General features: G+C 44.9%; 1 protein-coding gene across 7 annotated transcripts in view; it reads right to left on the bottom strand.

Moving 5' to 3' along the window:
• The window catches only part of UMODL1 (uromodulin like 1), a 72,761-nt gene that overhangs the window by 11,994 nt on the left and 45,174 nt on the right, over window positions 1-15,593 (bottom strand). For all 7 annotated transcript variants that reach the window (XM_050982246.1, XM_050982171.1, XM_050982217.1 and 4 more), the window contains 5 exons: window positions 13,061-13,198; window positions 12,278-12,514; window positions 8,427-8,539; window positions 3,716-3,929; window positions 700-1,157 (listed from right to left, as the gene is read on the bottom strand). In XM_050982246.1, the coding sequence (XP_050838203.1) occupies window positions 700-1,157; window positions 3,716-3,929; window positions 8,427-8,539; window positions 12,278-12,514; window positions 13,061-13,198 (1,160 nt within the window). The remainder of the gene's footprint in view (window positions 1-699; window positions 1,158-3,715; window positions 3,930-8,426; window positions 8,540-12,277; window positions 12,515-13,060; window positions 13,199-15,593) is intronic.

The raw sequence follows: 15,593 nt of genomic DNA on the forward strand, positions 1-15,593 counted from the left end.
GAGAGCAAAAAATCAAACAGATTAAGCCTCCAGTATCTTTGTTGCTGTACAGAGTGGCAAAGAAAATACACCAGTCTTCCTCCTTTTCCTTTTTGTCACATCATAGAATCACAGAGCTCCACCAACAGCTTGGGTTGGAAGGGATCTTAAAAATCATTAAGTTCCAAACCCCCTGCCATGGGCCAGGACACCTTCCACTAGACCAGGTTGCCCAGAGCCTCATCTAACCTGGTCTTGACCACTTCCAGGGATGGGACAATGATCATTCCTTAGCAATGGTCATTGCTCCAGGAGGGAGTTTCTGTACTTTGGCATGGTCTGAACACAGCCATTGGTTAGGGATCCAAAGAGAACTGTCACTCTTTGTCCCCACACTGGTAGCTATTAAACTATTTGTCAGCATGATATGATGAAATTACTTTTAAGAAAAGAGAGATGCAAAGGAACCCAGAAGAGGCATGGGAAGTGACTCTCAGTTTGGACAGGCCCTTGAATTTTGCTGCCTGACCTCAAAGATTCCTCTTGTCTTTGGTGAGAGAGTTAACTTTCCATCACAGGAAGGGGATTCCTTCCTCCAACAGAAGTTCAGCAACTAAGAGACTGCACACCTAGCTAAGGATCTGCCACTGCCTCTCCCCTCCTGAAGGAGAAATAAAGTGCTCCAGGGCTTGCTGGCATTCCCTTGATCAGAGGACTTACAGTCTCAACCTGGGTGCCACAGTCGCTCCATCCTGCCTGCAGCACAACGTGGGTGCCATTGCTGGTGCTCACATTGCAGCCAGGCTCCCCCAGGAACAGGGAACTCTCTGGGATAGACTCCTGCTGCAAGAACCTCTTCTGGATGGCAAGGACAATCCTCTCAATCTCACAAAACACACTCACAGCGTCTTTAATGGAAACCTCTTGGGTGGGTTTGACCAGGGGGGCTGGAGATGGTCGAGGAGAAACATCAGGACTTGCCACGGGATCCATGGTGAGAGGACTCAGCACTGTGCTGGAGGACATGGCATCCTCCTGAGCTTTGTGCTCAGCAGGAGAGAAGTCCAGTGAAGCAGGGGAGGAAACATGAGCTGAAGTTTGCAGAGATGTCACAGGTAAAACTGTGCTGTTCACAGGTTTCTCATCTGTCACTGTTGCCTTCTGGCTGAAGTGAAGTGCTGAAGAGTGCCAAAAATAAAGGTACTGTTGTAATTTGCATGTTGAGATTGATCTCATTAGGCAAAAGCAAACTCTTAGGAGGAAACTCACAGTTACTGGCAGGAAACCAATTCCTTTTGTTCTTTTAACCTGCTCTACTTACTGCCAAAGCTGGGGCTTTTTTTAGAAAGGAGCCCATGAGACACATAAAATGCCCATCAGTAAAGCTGAAGTGCTTTATTTCCTGGCAGCTGCAATAATTAGTGTGAAACACATGTAGATACAGCTTTTGGAAGAGAAGTGCTTGCACAATATTCCCCACTGGAGGTTGCTCAGCAAGTGCTTGTATGTTTTTGCCTGGAGCTGTAGGAGACTGCCCAGTTCTGGCTGGGGGCATCACCAGGAGTTTGATTTTAATAAAAACCAGGCCTCATTTGTGACCAGTTACCACCCAAAAGATGGGATCTTGAGTGCTCTGAAAAACTCATTTTGGGGGATGCATGGGACAATCCTCATGTGGCAGCCCCATACTGCAGCTGTGTCCTGAGAGAGAGGAATAAATGTGTCACTGGCAATCTGTAATGGTTCCAGGAAGAAAAAAGTGGGGAAAAAAGGAAGCACAGGTTCAGATCAATGTATGTGTCAAACACCAACATCCAGCAGTGGTCTGGGGTTACACCCTGAGTATTCACCCACCACTGACTGAGAGAGAATCAAGATAATAAACTCCATTTGCAGGGAAGCACAAAAATGTGTGTCATTGCACAAAACTTCTCTTAAATAGTTTTAGTGGCTAAAACATAAAAATACCACCTATTTCCCAAGCAATCTATAAAATCTGTACACACATATACATCCTTATGGAACTGCCCAGCTTCCAGAAATGCCCCAAATAAAAAAGTGACTCATTTGCACAATAAAGGAAGGCAAATAAAAGTTGGAGCTCTTCCAGAGCTGGATTTCCCAAAAGCTTATCATCACATTAATATTTTAGTTAAAACTGAACAAAGGTTGGCATCAATTGACAAATCATCATGACTTCCTTATCATTGTGGTTACAAAACCAAATATAAATTACTGAAGAAGCTTAAGAGAATTTAGGAAATTAAAGACCCATCATACATCAGCTAACAAATGACCTGAGGAAATAGAAGCCAGATGAATCAGCTCATAGAAAAATGTAGTTTGTAACATCAGCATTTCCTCCCTGCTGCCATACAGAGGTCAAGCCACCTATCAGGTATTTTCTGTTACTTTTTCTATTACCTCTTCTGCCCCCTCTGCCACTGCTAATGAAAATCACTAAGAATCTTGAAAATCCTGTCTAATTTTTGTGGCAAATATGAGAATCAGAACTCTTAAAAGAATCTCACAGCATTAAAAATTAATATAGTTTATTACTACAGCCAAGGAGATGCTTCTAACCCCAGGGGCCTCCTCAGTTTTTCCCCCATTTTGCAATTCTGAGGAGATGCTGAGTAAATGCACACCTTGGGTGAAGCAGAAAGTTTGTGTTGCTGTCCTAATTTTTACCTGGCCAAAATTCTCATTTTTGAGAGAAAAAACATGCTTTTACTTCTCTTTCTCTTTCCAAGGTCTAAAAACCAGAGTAAACCAGACCATGGGTGGGACTCAGAAAGCAGCAGCAGCCACCTGCTCTATGGGGACCTGTCTCTAAACAAATCCTTTGTTTTAGCCCAGGTTTGAGGGGGGCAGGCACTCTACAAAGCACCACCACAAGACAGTAGAGATCCTACCAATTACCTGGATCTGTAACTTTCCAGATTTACAACTGTGAGTGTAACAGCAAAAAAAAAGTATTATAGAGCAGAGCATAAATATGTTTTTGAAGTAATTTTTCATGAGATTCTAATTGACAGCTTACAACAATGTTCTTTGGAGAAATGGATTGTGTCAGGGATACAGTATTTCTTTTTTCCCAAAAGTAACTTGTGAAACAGAATTCAGCTGCTCTTAGTCAGGAAATTAATGTTTTTTGTTATTTACTTCAATTACATATAAAAGAAAAGAAGTTGTACAATCAGCCATCATGCTGGGCTTGGCAAAGTGTGGGCTTTCACCTGAGCTCCAGACCCATCAGTGTGTGAGGAAAACAACTATTCCCAGCGAAGGACTCACATATTCATTTGTTTCTTGGGATTTCTATTTCAGGGAAAAATTATTAGTGCAAAGCAGAGAGTAATTATTTTAATTATTTTAAACAGTGCTGGTTATGGCTGTGTTCAGGGATTTATTTCCACTGTTAGCTTATAAATCTCTCAATTCATGACCTCTAACATCTCCTTACCTTTTTCTCTGTAAAAAACTGATTCTAGATACTGTCACAAAGACCAGTTGGTTTTGTCCTTTTGGATCAGTGGTACCTCACTTCCTGTGTCATCTGTGGGTGTTCTCTGAAAAACTTACTGGATGGATAAGCAGGAGCAATACAAGGAGAGAGAAAGGCTTTTCATCCAAGTGTTTTACAGGTATTTTCACCTCAGAGGACACAGATTAATAATAGATTTTGTCATTTATCTGGCTCGGAAGAATTACTGAGGCACAAGCTGCTCCTCACCGTGTATGGAGAGGCTGCTCCTGTCCATGGTGAAGTAGGAGCTGTGTTCCAAGGCCTTACAAAAAGTGGTGATGACATGGTGGACATCCACTTCTTCTGCAAGCAGCAAACTGAAACTTACCACTGGGCTCCCATTAGTAACACCAGCTACCAGCACTTTAATCAGACCAGCATCCATCTGCTGGAGCACCTCAAGGGGCAGAGATTTCTTCACCTGGAATAAAAACAAAATGTATGTGGGGATGGGCAGATGGAACAATTAAATTCCAGGCTGTGTACACTGCTCAGAAATGAGTGTTGTGCTTCCTGCTCTGGAGGGATGCAGCAGAAAATTGACCTTTTGCTTTGTAACATTTTCAATCCAGAGCAGCTGAATGATGTGGTGCACATTTAACCATGAATATTAAACGAGCCAAGCGATTAAGACATCTCATCTGTCATTTGGCACAAGCCCTTGCCTCTGGTAACAGAGAGGGAGGGAGGAGACTGCAGGGAAGCTCCCACGTTCCGCCTCTCAAAATGCCTCTGGGGAGAGAGACAATCCAAGGAATTCCAGTCCAATCCAAGGAATTCCAATCCAATCCAAGGAATCCAATCCAATCCAAGGAATTGCTGGTGGAAGTGAAGGTGCTCCTGACACTCCACACTGCTCAGAGGGCTCTCTCAGCCCAGGAACATTACAACATGGAGCAGGTGACCTCCAAGCTTTGCTTTCCAGCTGATTTCTCACCAGAGCCAAGCAAAACCCATCTCTTTCTAAATACCCACACCAGGGTATTAAGGGGCCAGGTTGGGGCTACTACACTGTGGCCACCTCCAACTGCTTCTTCCTCTCCCTGATTTCTGCAGGGAATATCTGGAGCAGCAGGGCTGGATTTCAGCCATGAGTTTAAGGCACAGTTTATTTCAGTGTGTGATTCTCAGGGATGCCAGCAGTGATTCCCACCAGGAAGAGCCCAGGGAAGAGGCAAGTGCTGGGAGCCACCACTTTGTTTGCCTTGCACCCACGCTCAGAGATGGTGCTTTTAGTGCTGGATTTTCACAGCTTTTGCACAGCCTTGTGCCCTGCCTGCTGTGCATTACCCAGCCCTGACTTCCCCACTGTCTGTTACCCAGCTCTGCAGACGGTCCCAGGATCTGCAGGTGTCCTGCAGCCCTTCCCTGAGTCCCCAGAGCTGGTGTGTTTCTCGTGCTGGGTGCCAAGGCCACATGGCACAGAGCAAACCCCCTGTGTGCCCCTGGGAACAGCTGCCTGCAAGTCCCACACAGCAAAGCCGGGAGTGCCTCATGGAGCACACAGGCAGAGCTGGGAGGATGGAGACACCTGGCTCCCCTCTGAACACCTGGGCAGAACATAAGCTGTCCTTGTCAGACCCCAAATCTCCCCTTTCACCAAGACAGGGCGTCTTGGGCTCCTTCTGCTCTCTCTTTCTGCTGTTTCACAAGCAGGTACTGAAAAATTGGAGGTCAGACCTGAGTTTTCAGCTTTTATAATTTTTGTCTGAACTTCTCAACATTAAACACAGATACTTGTGGCATCCTCTTAGCCCACCCTGATTTCATCCTCTTTCCCTATCCGAAAATCTTTTCAGTTCTTCTCTTTTCACAGAATCACAGAATCATTGAGGTTGGAAAAGACCTCTAAGATCATCAAGTCCAACCTGTGACCAATCCCCACCTTGCCCCCAGCCCAGAGCACTGAGTGTCACCTCCAGGCCTTCCTTGGACACCTCCAGGGATGGGCACTCCAAACCTCCCTGGGCAGCCCCTGCCAAGGCCTGAGCACCCTTTCCATGCAGGAATTCCTCCTGATGTCCAACCTGAACCTCCCCTGGAGCAGCTTGAGGCCATTTCCCCTTGTCCTGTCACTTGCTCCCTGTGACCAGAGCCTGACCCCCACCTGGCTACAGGTGTTTGTTTGTTTCTTTCTATCCTTATTCCTATTTTTCTTCCCAAAGCACGACCCAGAGCTTGAATAGTGTCAGGGCACATTCACAGTATTTGTATTTAACCACTAGGTGCCACTACAAAACCCTTTATCCAAGAGACTCCAGGATATCCAAACAGGTACCACACCCTGGGTTATCAAAACAACGCTTGATGAAGCAGGGCTAGGAAAAAAGAAACGGGATGGGGGTGTGGGAACGGAACTTTTTGGAATGAAATATTCAACATATAATACCCTTGAGTATGGGGAGTTCTTACAGGAGAAATTATCTTCAGGTCTGTCATTATATCTGCAATGTCTATAGCACACAAAGGAAATCTAAGCAAGGAATGCACTGACAGTCTAGAAACTCGGAATAAGTAAAATTATAAGTAAAATTAGTAAAAGATACAATAATTTAAACATAACATTGTTTGAAGACTGTTTTTTCTCTTAGAGAGGAAAAGAAAAATAACCCTCCCCACTGTGTGTGGTTTGGGTGCACCTTCAGGGAGAAGGTACCAGAGCACACATCTGCCCAGCCACCATCACCAGCAGCTTCCAGGATGTGAAGGTGGATAAACTCAAATTAACAAAAGGATGAAATTCCACTGAAATAGTGAGAATTCCTGAATCCCTGTTCCTACACTCATTCCACATTCATATATCTTCAACTACAATCACTTTAGGTGCGTTCAGCTACACAAACACAGGCTGTGTGGGTGCCTTCCAAATGAGGGGGTCACTCATAAGGCATTATCATTTATTGGTTTCACATCTTTTGTCACTCAGCTAAGTTTAAGACACCCAAATTCAAAACAAGCTTTCCACTTGGGAATTTATTGCACCTCAGTGAATATTTTTTCAACTCAAACCTTTTCCTTTCCCAACATTTTGTTAAGGACAAGCCATGATATCCTTCTTGGGGTGTTGTAAAACACAAGCTGAACAAACCCCAGGACTTAAATACTTTTTTTGCCTTTAGCTATGTCATTTTTAAGTTGCATTACAAGAAAGGTGGTGGAACTGGCCTGGACAATGACACTGCAGGTTGTAACATCAAGTTTTTACCTCCTTCTCATCATTTAAAGGATGATATTTCCATTTGCTGTGCTGCCAATTTAACCTCGTGGCACTTAAGTGCTGAGGCTTAAGAACATTATACACATTAGGATTTATAAATCTTCTGAATTGTAGATTATGATTCCAAAGAGGTTTAAAAAAATGTCTGGCAAACTGTATTTACCTGGAACCTGAGAGTGCTTTTAAAGCTCATAAAACTTTCCTCATTTACTTTAAAAGATCAATTTCTGGTCCTCATAACCTGAAAAGAAAATATACAGATCTTTCTGGTCTCCTAAATTTTCTTTGGCATCTAGAAATGCAATATTTATAATATTATTTACAGTGGTTATGCAATTATAGCCCATTTACAGAGGCTCAGAGGTGGAAGGAATCAACTCTAACACATCTCTCCAGCTGATCCACAAAACCAGAGTGCTGGGAAAAGGAGTGAGTTCCTTATAATCCCAAATGATCATTTTCTGCCTGAAAATTTGAGACTCAGGTAAAACTGACACAAAACTTTATTGTGTTCCTTTACATGTAACCATTTTACAATTTTTCCTGAATATAGTCTGGACTAAGATATCTGACTGAATGAAGGAGATACATTAATTTCAGTCCATTTCAATACTGTGCTGTTCTGAAATAGCCTCAGGCAGAGCGTGGTGCTGAATGAGAGAGAGGTCAGTGGAGAATTGCTCCCTTTTCACTTTGCTAATCACATCACTCTCGTTTTGTCACAGTTTTTCTGATGTGACAGCTTGGGGCCAAAACAGCACCAGTAAAGCTGTGCTTTGCTAACACACCCAGAAAGGTGCAAACCAGTAGGAAACTGATTTGATGTGCAAGAAGGATAAAAGGATCACCCTCTTCCCTCCCTGCAGCTGTCTGTGACCCCAGGCTGGCTTGGCCTGTGCCCCTGTGCCAGCTGTGTTCCACTGGCACGTGGTGACTCTGTCCCCAGTGAGTCTTGGGAGGCCTCTGCAGGATTTGAAAATCCATCAAACTGCCAGTGATGGATTTATCACCACACTTATCAAAGCCTCTGCAAACACAGACAGTTGAAGGAGTGATAAAGGAGGCAATAAAGCAGCCCAGCATAACCAGTGGATTTCCAGGCATGGGTGTGTTGGAGGGAGCACCAGAAGGAAGAAACTTCTGGCAAATTCACTGCAATATTAGATACTGTCAAAGGCAGCGCCCCAGAATGCTGAGAGGGTTAAAGGCACAGCAGATATCATGTTGTGCTTTGATATCCTGCACTCCAAATAGAAGTGAGGGCAGAGGTGACTTTTCAAGAAACCACTCCCTTTCCAGATATGAGGCTACAAAATCCAGGATGATTACAAGAACTGTCAGCCTTGAGGTACTGCTGCAAAGGATAATAACAATTATACAGCTAATTAGGATAGTGCTGTTCAGGCAAGGGTATCAGAGCACTTTGCTGGTTCCATTACCTTTCCACCACACTCCTGGAGGAGATCAATAATTCAGTATATCTAGGTATGACAAGGAGAGGACATGGAGGTACCAGAGAACCCAAAATCCTGATCTTGCTCTAAAACACAGCTCCACACTTATCCTGCAGCCTCAGGCAGTCAGGGGAAGCCAAACCTTACAGGTGTGTCAAGGGACACACATGACTTATACAGGCTAAGGGGAGAACAGACCATATTTTATTGAGACAGGTAACAGGTCACATCCTTCTTCACCACTTACTTCATCCACAAAGAGCTGTGCAAAGGTTTGATTTTCCTCACTGCTGTTATTGCTAAAGCCTGGAGAGTATTCCATGTTTGTTATCTGAACTGTGCCACTAAGTTTCTGGAAGGCTGCAAGGTAAGAAAAATATAATAAAGATATTAATATATTATATAAGTATATAAATTATATCAATTATAAATAAATTATATAAATATAATATGTGCTTTATGGGCTGCAGTCCATGGACAGGTGTGTCACAGTGTCCAGCATTCCTGCCTACATGCATCCACTCATAGCAGCAGAAGGCCAGCCCTCTGAAATGCAACCCAAACCCCAAAAGTCTAAAAATAAATCATCCAGCATCTTAGTCTGCCCTGCCTGAGCCCCAGATGGCTCTCAAGAAAGGCACTGACCTCTTGTAGGTCTCATATCTGCCAGCTCTGCCTTGGATCCTTGGGGATGTCTGGAATGTTGCTCTATTCAGGCACTGGAATTGCTCTCCCAGGCTCAGCTGGGTGTCCCACCAGTCCCTCCAGAGGGAAACCATTGCAGTGCCAAATCCTCCCTGCAGCCTCAGAGGAAGGCTGGGCTGCTGCCTGAGCTTACACATCTACACTTTGGACAGCTGTGGTGGGATGAGATGAATCCCAGGAGGGTGTACACTTCCCTCCTATTCACATCTGCTGAATGACATCAAGGCAGACTCAAACATTTTGAGTTTATTTCCTGATTTCTCTGTGTTTCCCAGTGTCTTTGGGCTTGGCATTGTTACTCCAGACACTGAAGTGATCAGAGATCAGAGAAAGGGCTTCTCAAGGCATGGTTTGTGCCCTAGCATGCATTTAGTGATGACTGCAATCATCCAATGCTGTGACCATTGCCAGCAAATTGCCTTCACTCTGCCCCCAGCTCCTAACAAATCATCACTCCTGACACAGCAAAACCTAATGTTTCAATGGTTTCTATAAATACACGATTGTCTTCACCAAAAGACCTCAAGAACTTTATCATCTAGCTAAGGATTCAGTTTAAAATTACCAGTCTTTACCTTCTGGTGTAGCAACCTGCTTTTCTCCCTGCACACACCCAACTGCACCTCCACAGGGTATCAGGCCCCAGGTTCCAGCTCTGAGACTGTCAGACTCCTATATTCAGTTTTAATCTGCCATTTTAGCTGTTTCTATGAAACAGAAGGAATTATAAATCTCTGCATAAACTCTGTGGACCACGTTACACCCAAGTTCTACTCACATTGGGAAAATAATCACTTGAACTAGGACAGGTACTGGAGGAAAAGAAATAGTAACCAGGTAAAGCTTTACAGGGGAGGGGAGAAATGCCTGTCTGAACCTCCTAAGCCCACTGGAGAAGGGTTCCTTCATCCCAGCATAATTCTGATCCCAAAGGAATCCTCACCACTGACAGTCAGATCAAAGGATTTGGGTTTGCTCTTTGCCATGGCTTGTCCTGTCATGTGAACATAGGTATTTAGGGGATAAAACACATTCAGTCGTCTCAGGTGAGAGAGGAAAATGTTCTGAACAATTCTCAAATAATTTTATTTGAGAATTTAAAAGACCAGACTATGAAGAGTTGGCTGAGGTTGAGCCTCCAGGTCAGATATGATGCCACAAGGAGGAGCTGCATATGAAGCTTTACCAAACATGGGCTTTTGACCCCCAGAATTCCTGCTCCAGGGTAGTGAGATGCCACTCTGGTGGCTCTTGCTCTTATTCCTTAGGCATAATCCCTTCACAAGGTTCTTTCCCAGCAAAAGCACTTGGCTGAATATTTGATTCATCAGGAATATAAACAAAGTTTTTATAAACTGAACTCTTTTTGTGTAGAATTCTTCATTTGTTTTTTCCAGCTGGGAACAGCTTTTATATTGCTTTTTGTCAGTTTAAATTTGCTAATTTTATGCTTAATTTTTTTTTTTCATTTAAAAAACCCTAAACATCTTTTTTAGGAGGAGAGAAGACAGCAGCTGAGCAGGGCATTGGCACAGCTGCCCAAGGCAGGGCAGGATGGCAGGAGGGGACACCTGGTGAGCAGGGCTGGGGGGACAAGAGAGGCTGGAGAAGCAGCAGAATTGGCTTTACATGGCTGAAAAAGGCATTTTCCAGGGGGAAAGGAATGAGGGAGTACCACAAGTCAGGCTGCATGAATGGAGACCACCAGGAACATGAGACAATGGGGAGAGGGAGATAAAAGAGCAGCGGAATGAGTGACTGGGGATCAGAGAGATGTGGAGGGCATGAGAGACAGAATAAAGACAAGCAGAAGCAAAACTGAAATAGCCAAACTGAATAGTGACACACTTCAGAAAAAATATACATTTAGTGATGGGCAGAGACAGCAGCATTCCTACCCCAAACAGAACTGTAATTTTAACACCAAATCTGACTCTCTGAAATATGATTCAGCTTCAATCAACAGAAAAATCCCCTAATTAACTGCAACACATCTGCCCAAACCCAAACAGATTAAACCTTCAGCAGCCTTGTTGCTCTCAATTGCATCTCTTGAAGCAGTGTCTCTCAGGTTTCCAGGCAGCTCCTGCCTCCCAAGGGGATTTGTGGAGGACTCTGACTAATCATCCTCTGCTCACAGCAATGGGAAGGCAGGTCCTTTTCCTCCCTGGCTCCCTAAATTAACTCCACAGACAGCTGCTGCTGCTGTGTCCTGGTGCCAGAGGCTGCAGGAAAAACCAGGATGCGTGGCAAAAGGACAAGCAGCAAATGTTGCCATGAGCCACATTTCAGTGCACTCTTTTATGTGCTTCCTCCTCTTGGAGTGAAGAAATGGAACATCAAAAAAAGCAACTGCTAAATTGCCAGGAAGAGGAATTGTTTTCACAAGCTGATTTAGCAAAGAGAAAGTGCCAATCCCTGCAGAAAATATTATTGATACAGAAAAAATTGCAGGCACCAAGACAATAACTTTGACATTGAAAAAATAGTTTTAGATGGCTTTTTCTGAACTCTGAGTGAGACTTGCTTCTCCCCCAGGTGAATTCCCACGTGCAGACCCCATGGGATGTGTACTCACTGCAGGATGGGCTGGGGGCTGGAGAGGTGCCTGGCCAAGCTGGTGTCCCCAAGGTTCCAAAATGTCCCTCAGACCAAGGGAGCTGTTCTCCCTTCCCACCTCTTCATCTGCTCTGGGGGAGGCAATGCCAGCGTTCCCAGTGACCAGCACCAGGTCAGGGCCACCTGGAGAGCTGCCTTGGGGCACTGTGTGAGTGCTGGTGGCAGCTGAGGCTGTTTGAGTTGGGAACAGCCAAAGTGAGCCGAGCTGCTCCTGCCTGGCCGTGCCCACAGCTGTGTTTGGGAGAGCAGCCCTGGCCATGGAGCTTTGCTGCGCTGGGCTCCTGGCCTCCGTGCCCACGGCCAGTGCCCTGCTGGGGGTTATCCCCATGGCCACAGGGCTGCTGGATGTGCTGAAAGCCATCTGTGGGGGCAGACCTTTTTGCCAAGGGGTTGGAGGAGCACTGGTGGGACTGTGATATGCTAGTTTGTCACACAAGGCCAGCGCAGCAGGAAGGACTGTGGCGGTGCCTGACGCGGGGCCTGCAGCAGCCGCTGTCTCCATGGCCAGTGCCCTGCTGGGCAAGACCCCCATGGCCATGGGGCTGTTGAAAGCTATCTGTGGGGCCAGACCTTTTTGCCAAGGGGTTGGAGGAGCACTGGTGGGACTCTGGGACACTCTTTTGTCACACAAGGCCAGCGCAGCAGGGAGGAGTGTGGCAGTGCTTGACATGGGGCCTGCAGCAGCCACTGTCCCCATGGCCAGTGCCCCGCTAGGCGTGACCCCCATGGCCACGGGGCTGCTGGCCCTGCTGAAAGCCATCTGTGGGGTCAGACCTTTTTGCCAAGGCACTGGAGGAGCACCGGTGGGACTGCGGGACACTTGTTTGTCACTCAAGGCCAGCACAGCAGGGAGGAGTGTGGTGGTGCTTGACACGGGGCCTGCAGCGGCCGCTGTCCCCATGGTGGCAGTGGGAGCAGGGCCTGCAGGGCTTCTGCCTTCTTCAGGAACCAAGTTCATGCTGGTTTTTATTTCAGGAGCCACGGTTTCAGTGAGAGGATCCACAATCTCACCTGCAACATAGAAAACACACCCTGAAATAGGGCCTGAAACTGGAGGAGGAGGCACCAGGGCCTGGCCCGAAAATGGCACCGAGGGCGCTCAACCACCCATGGCAGCATTACAAAACCAGGTCTTGGATGGTCATGAACAAAGTGTAGAACACGTGATTTTTGTGGGGTTGAATCTGGTTTGGGCTGACACAAAGAAGCAGGTTTGATTCCTGGGTCTCCTGTACTGGTTGGCAAGGATGTGGATCAATTTGATGGGAGGAAATTAGCCACAGACATAGCAAAAGAAGGAAAAGTACTCCTTGTAGTTATCAGGCTTATCAAGGAGGATCTCAGAGACATTTCACTTGAATTTATTTATTATTTCAATTTTTATTATATATATATATATAGTTAGAGACAGGTCATATATACCCCTTCAGCCACAGACTGTAAAGGGGCAATTATATAAACAGATACTCTAAAGCAGATGTAAGACCCCCACAACTTATTCCAATGTTTCATGGCAAAAAAAAAAAAAAAAACCCTACATGCCAGCCTTTTTCTTACCCTCACAGTTTCTTCCAGGTCGGGATGGATTGGTATCCATGGTTGTCTTGCACCTGCACATGTAGGAGCCCATCAAATTGATGCACTCTGCAAATACTGAGCAGTCATTCTCAGCTTGGGAAGCACATTCATCCCAGTCTGTGGGACCAAAACAAGAGCAAGGGTCAGAGAGCCTCCGTGCTGGTTGCATTAGGCTAGAAATAATAATTAAGTAGTCCTTTTTTAATTTACTTATATGGTTTTCTTTTTCATCATTTACCTGTCAGCCAAGCTTTGAGTGATGCAGAACACTAACTGTTTTGTTATTCTCTTGTTCGTGTACTCTGGAAAGTATTTTCTCTGAGTAAAGACTTTTAAAATCATTGTTTTTAGAGGTAAACACATTTAAAGTGAAAAAAAAATGCCGTAGGTTTTGAACTACAATTATATCAAAACCACTCACTATACCAAGTTCTGTGAACAGCACCTCCAGATACATCAGGTAATGAATAGATCTGTTACCACTAGTTACCAGTAGAGACAACATTAAATAGAGACTTAATCCAAATAATCTTCTGCTTCACATAAAAAGTAAATGCTAGTGACTCCCAGGGGAAGCACTGTTCTGTTCTTAACAGAGGAAGTGCTAAGGGCAAAATCTCTTTTTATACAGTTTTTCTTCTCAAAAGTAATGCTGTAAAACTGTGACCCTCTTCCTGGTAGTGTCAGAAAAGACATCCTGATTCATCAATGCATGAAGATGCTCTAAGGGTGTTTCTTATGTCTGATTTCAGCTGCTCTGAATCAGTTGGAGGGGCATTTTCATGCAGTTATAGACCCTTTTTATTGTTGAGTCTCTTCTCTTTTAAGGGATTTATTTCTGGAGTCTTGTGCTACTATTCACACCCTGCTCCAGCAAATCTGCAAGAGCTGATTTAGTTCTTTGGACAGGAATAATTCCAGTGAATCCCAGGTGAGCCCTCCCTGTGTGACAGCCTCCTGCACTCACCTTTGCTGCCTCAGGGCTCTGAAAGAGGGAGAGCAGCAAATGAGGCTAAAAACTGCATCTTGGAACAAATAATTCTGATCTAAGGCTAGAAAATTGTTCTGAATAACAAATTAACATAAGTGCTTGTTCTGTAAACTTGCAGATTAATGATGGTGATTATTTCTCTGAAACAAAGGACTGTCCCATTCCATGTGCATGCCCATACACACATTCATCTTTCTGCTTGCTTTCCCTTCCTCCTAGCTAGTATTTCAATTCTTTTCACTTTTTTTGTCATTGGGTAATTGCTGTGTCCATGATAGTCTCCATAAGACAATTTCACATGCCTGTGGCCAGCAGTTGCCTATTATGTTCCAGCCTAAGCCACTTAGAGGGAATGCAGAAGTGTGCAGGATTGACTGAACACCAGAGATGAAATCTCATTAATTCCTAACTGTGCTATGAAATAATTGTGACCCTCGGTGGCTTCCAACACCATCTGAGAGATGTTAATTGCCAAATCACTCACATTCACTGCCTCCATTGTCTCTGAGGGTTTCCTTTTTCCTCACTTAGCACGGCTTTTTAAGCAAATTCCTTCACCTCTGATGGCCACATTCAATCATGCATCGGGTCAAAACGCTGGCACTGACTGGTGCATCACGTGTGCACATCCACACACACACACACTGCACTTTTTTTCCTCTCTAAACCATCATATCTCAGCCAAAATCTGCTCTGAGCTCTCTTTCTGCACTCTTGGCACCTCTCTGGCCCTTCACATTTGGCACTTCCCTACACACACCTCAACCAACAGTCCTGGTCCAGAAATTACTAAAAAGCCACCTTTGTGTTCACTCTGATTATCTATGATACACATGTAAGGGGTACATGCAAAGGGTAAAAATCTGTGAAATTCCTTCCCAAATGATGTTGCAGATGCTAAAGATTTATCTGATTTGATGGGGGAGATTCATGGGGCATAAACAAACCCAAAGAAATCCCTCTGGATCCAGGGAGTCCTGGAGCTGTAAACAGTTGGCTAAGGGATTATTTGTGGGAGGTGATGGCTTCTCCAGGAATTGGCTCCTGGATGGGACATTGTGCTAGAAGGATCTTGGGCCTGACTCAGCACACATCCCTTTCTCTTCTCTCACCATGCCCCACAAAACAGATTTGATTGTCTTTATTCATCATGACAATAAATTTAATAATTGATGCATCTTCGAAGAGAACTGGTCCGCTCCCTTCAGTTGTGCTGTCCCTTCTGACTGCTCCTCCCTGCTTTTCACAGTTGAATGGATTGTCACTACACCAAGCACAAAGCCAGGTTGTGGCCAGGCTGCAGGGAGGATCCAGGGGACAGGATTTGGGTGGGTTTATTGCCAAAGGTCATGTCCTGGGGCTCTCCAGGGTCAGGAAGGAAAACAACCCATTATACAAATCCTTCCTTCCTGTGTTTCACTCCTTATTTTCCACTTAGGAAACTCATGTTGAAGAAACTCTTCTTTGGGTAGAGCTAAGAAATAAACCCCTTTTCTCAGCCAGTAAGGAGGAGTGGAGGTG

This window comes from Serinus canaria, chromosome 1 (genome assembly GCF_022539315.1).
Source record: "Serinus canaria isolate serCan28SL12 chromosome 1, serCan2020, whole genome shotgun sequence".
Taxonomy (NCBI): domain Eukaryota; kingdom Metazoa; phylum Chordata; class Aves; order Passeriformes; family Fringillidae; genus Serinus; species Serinus canaria.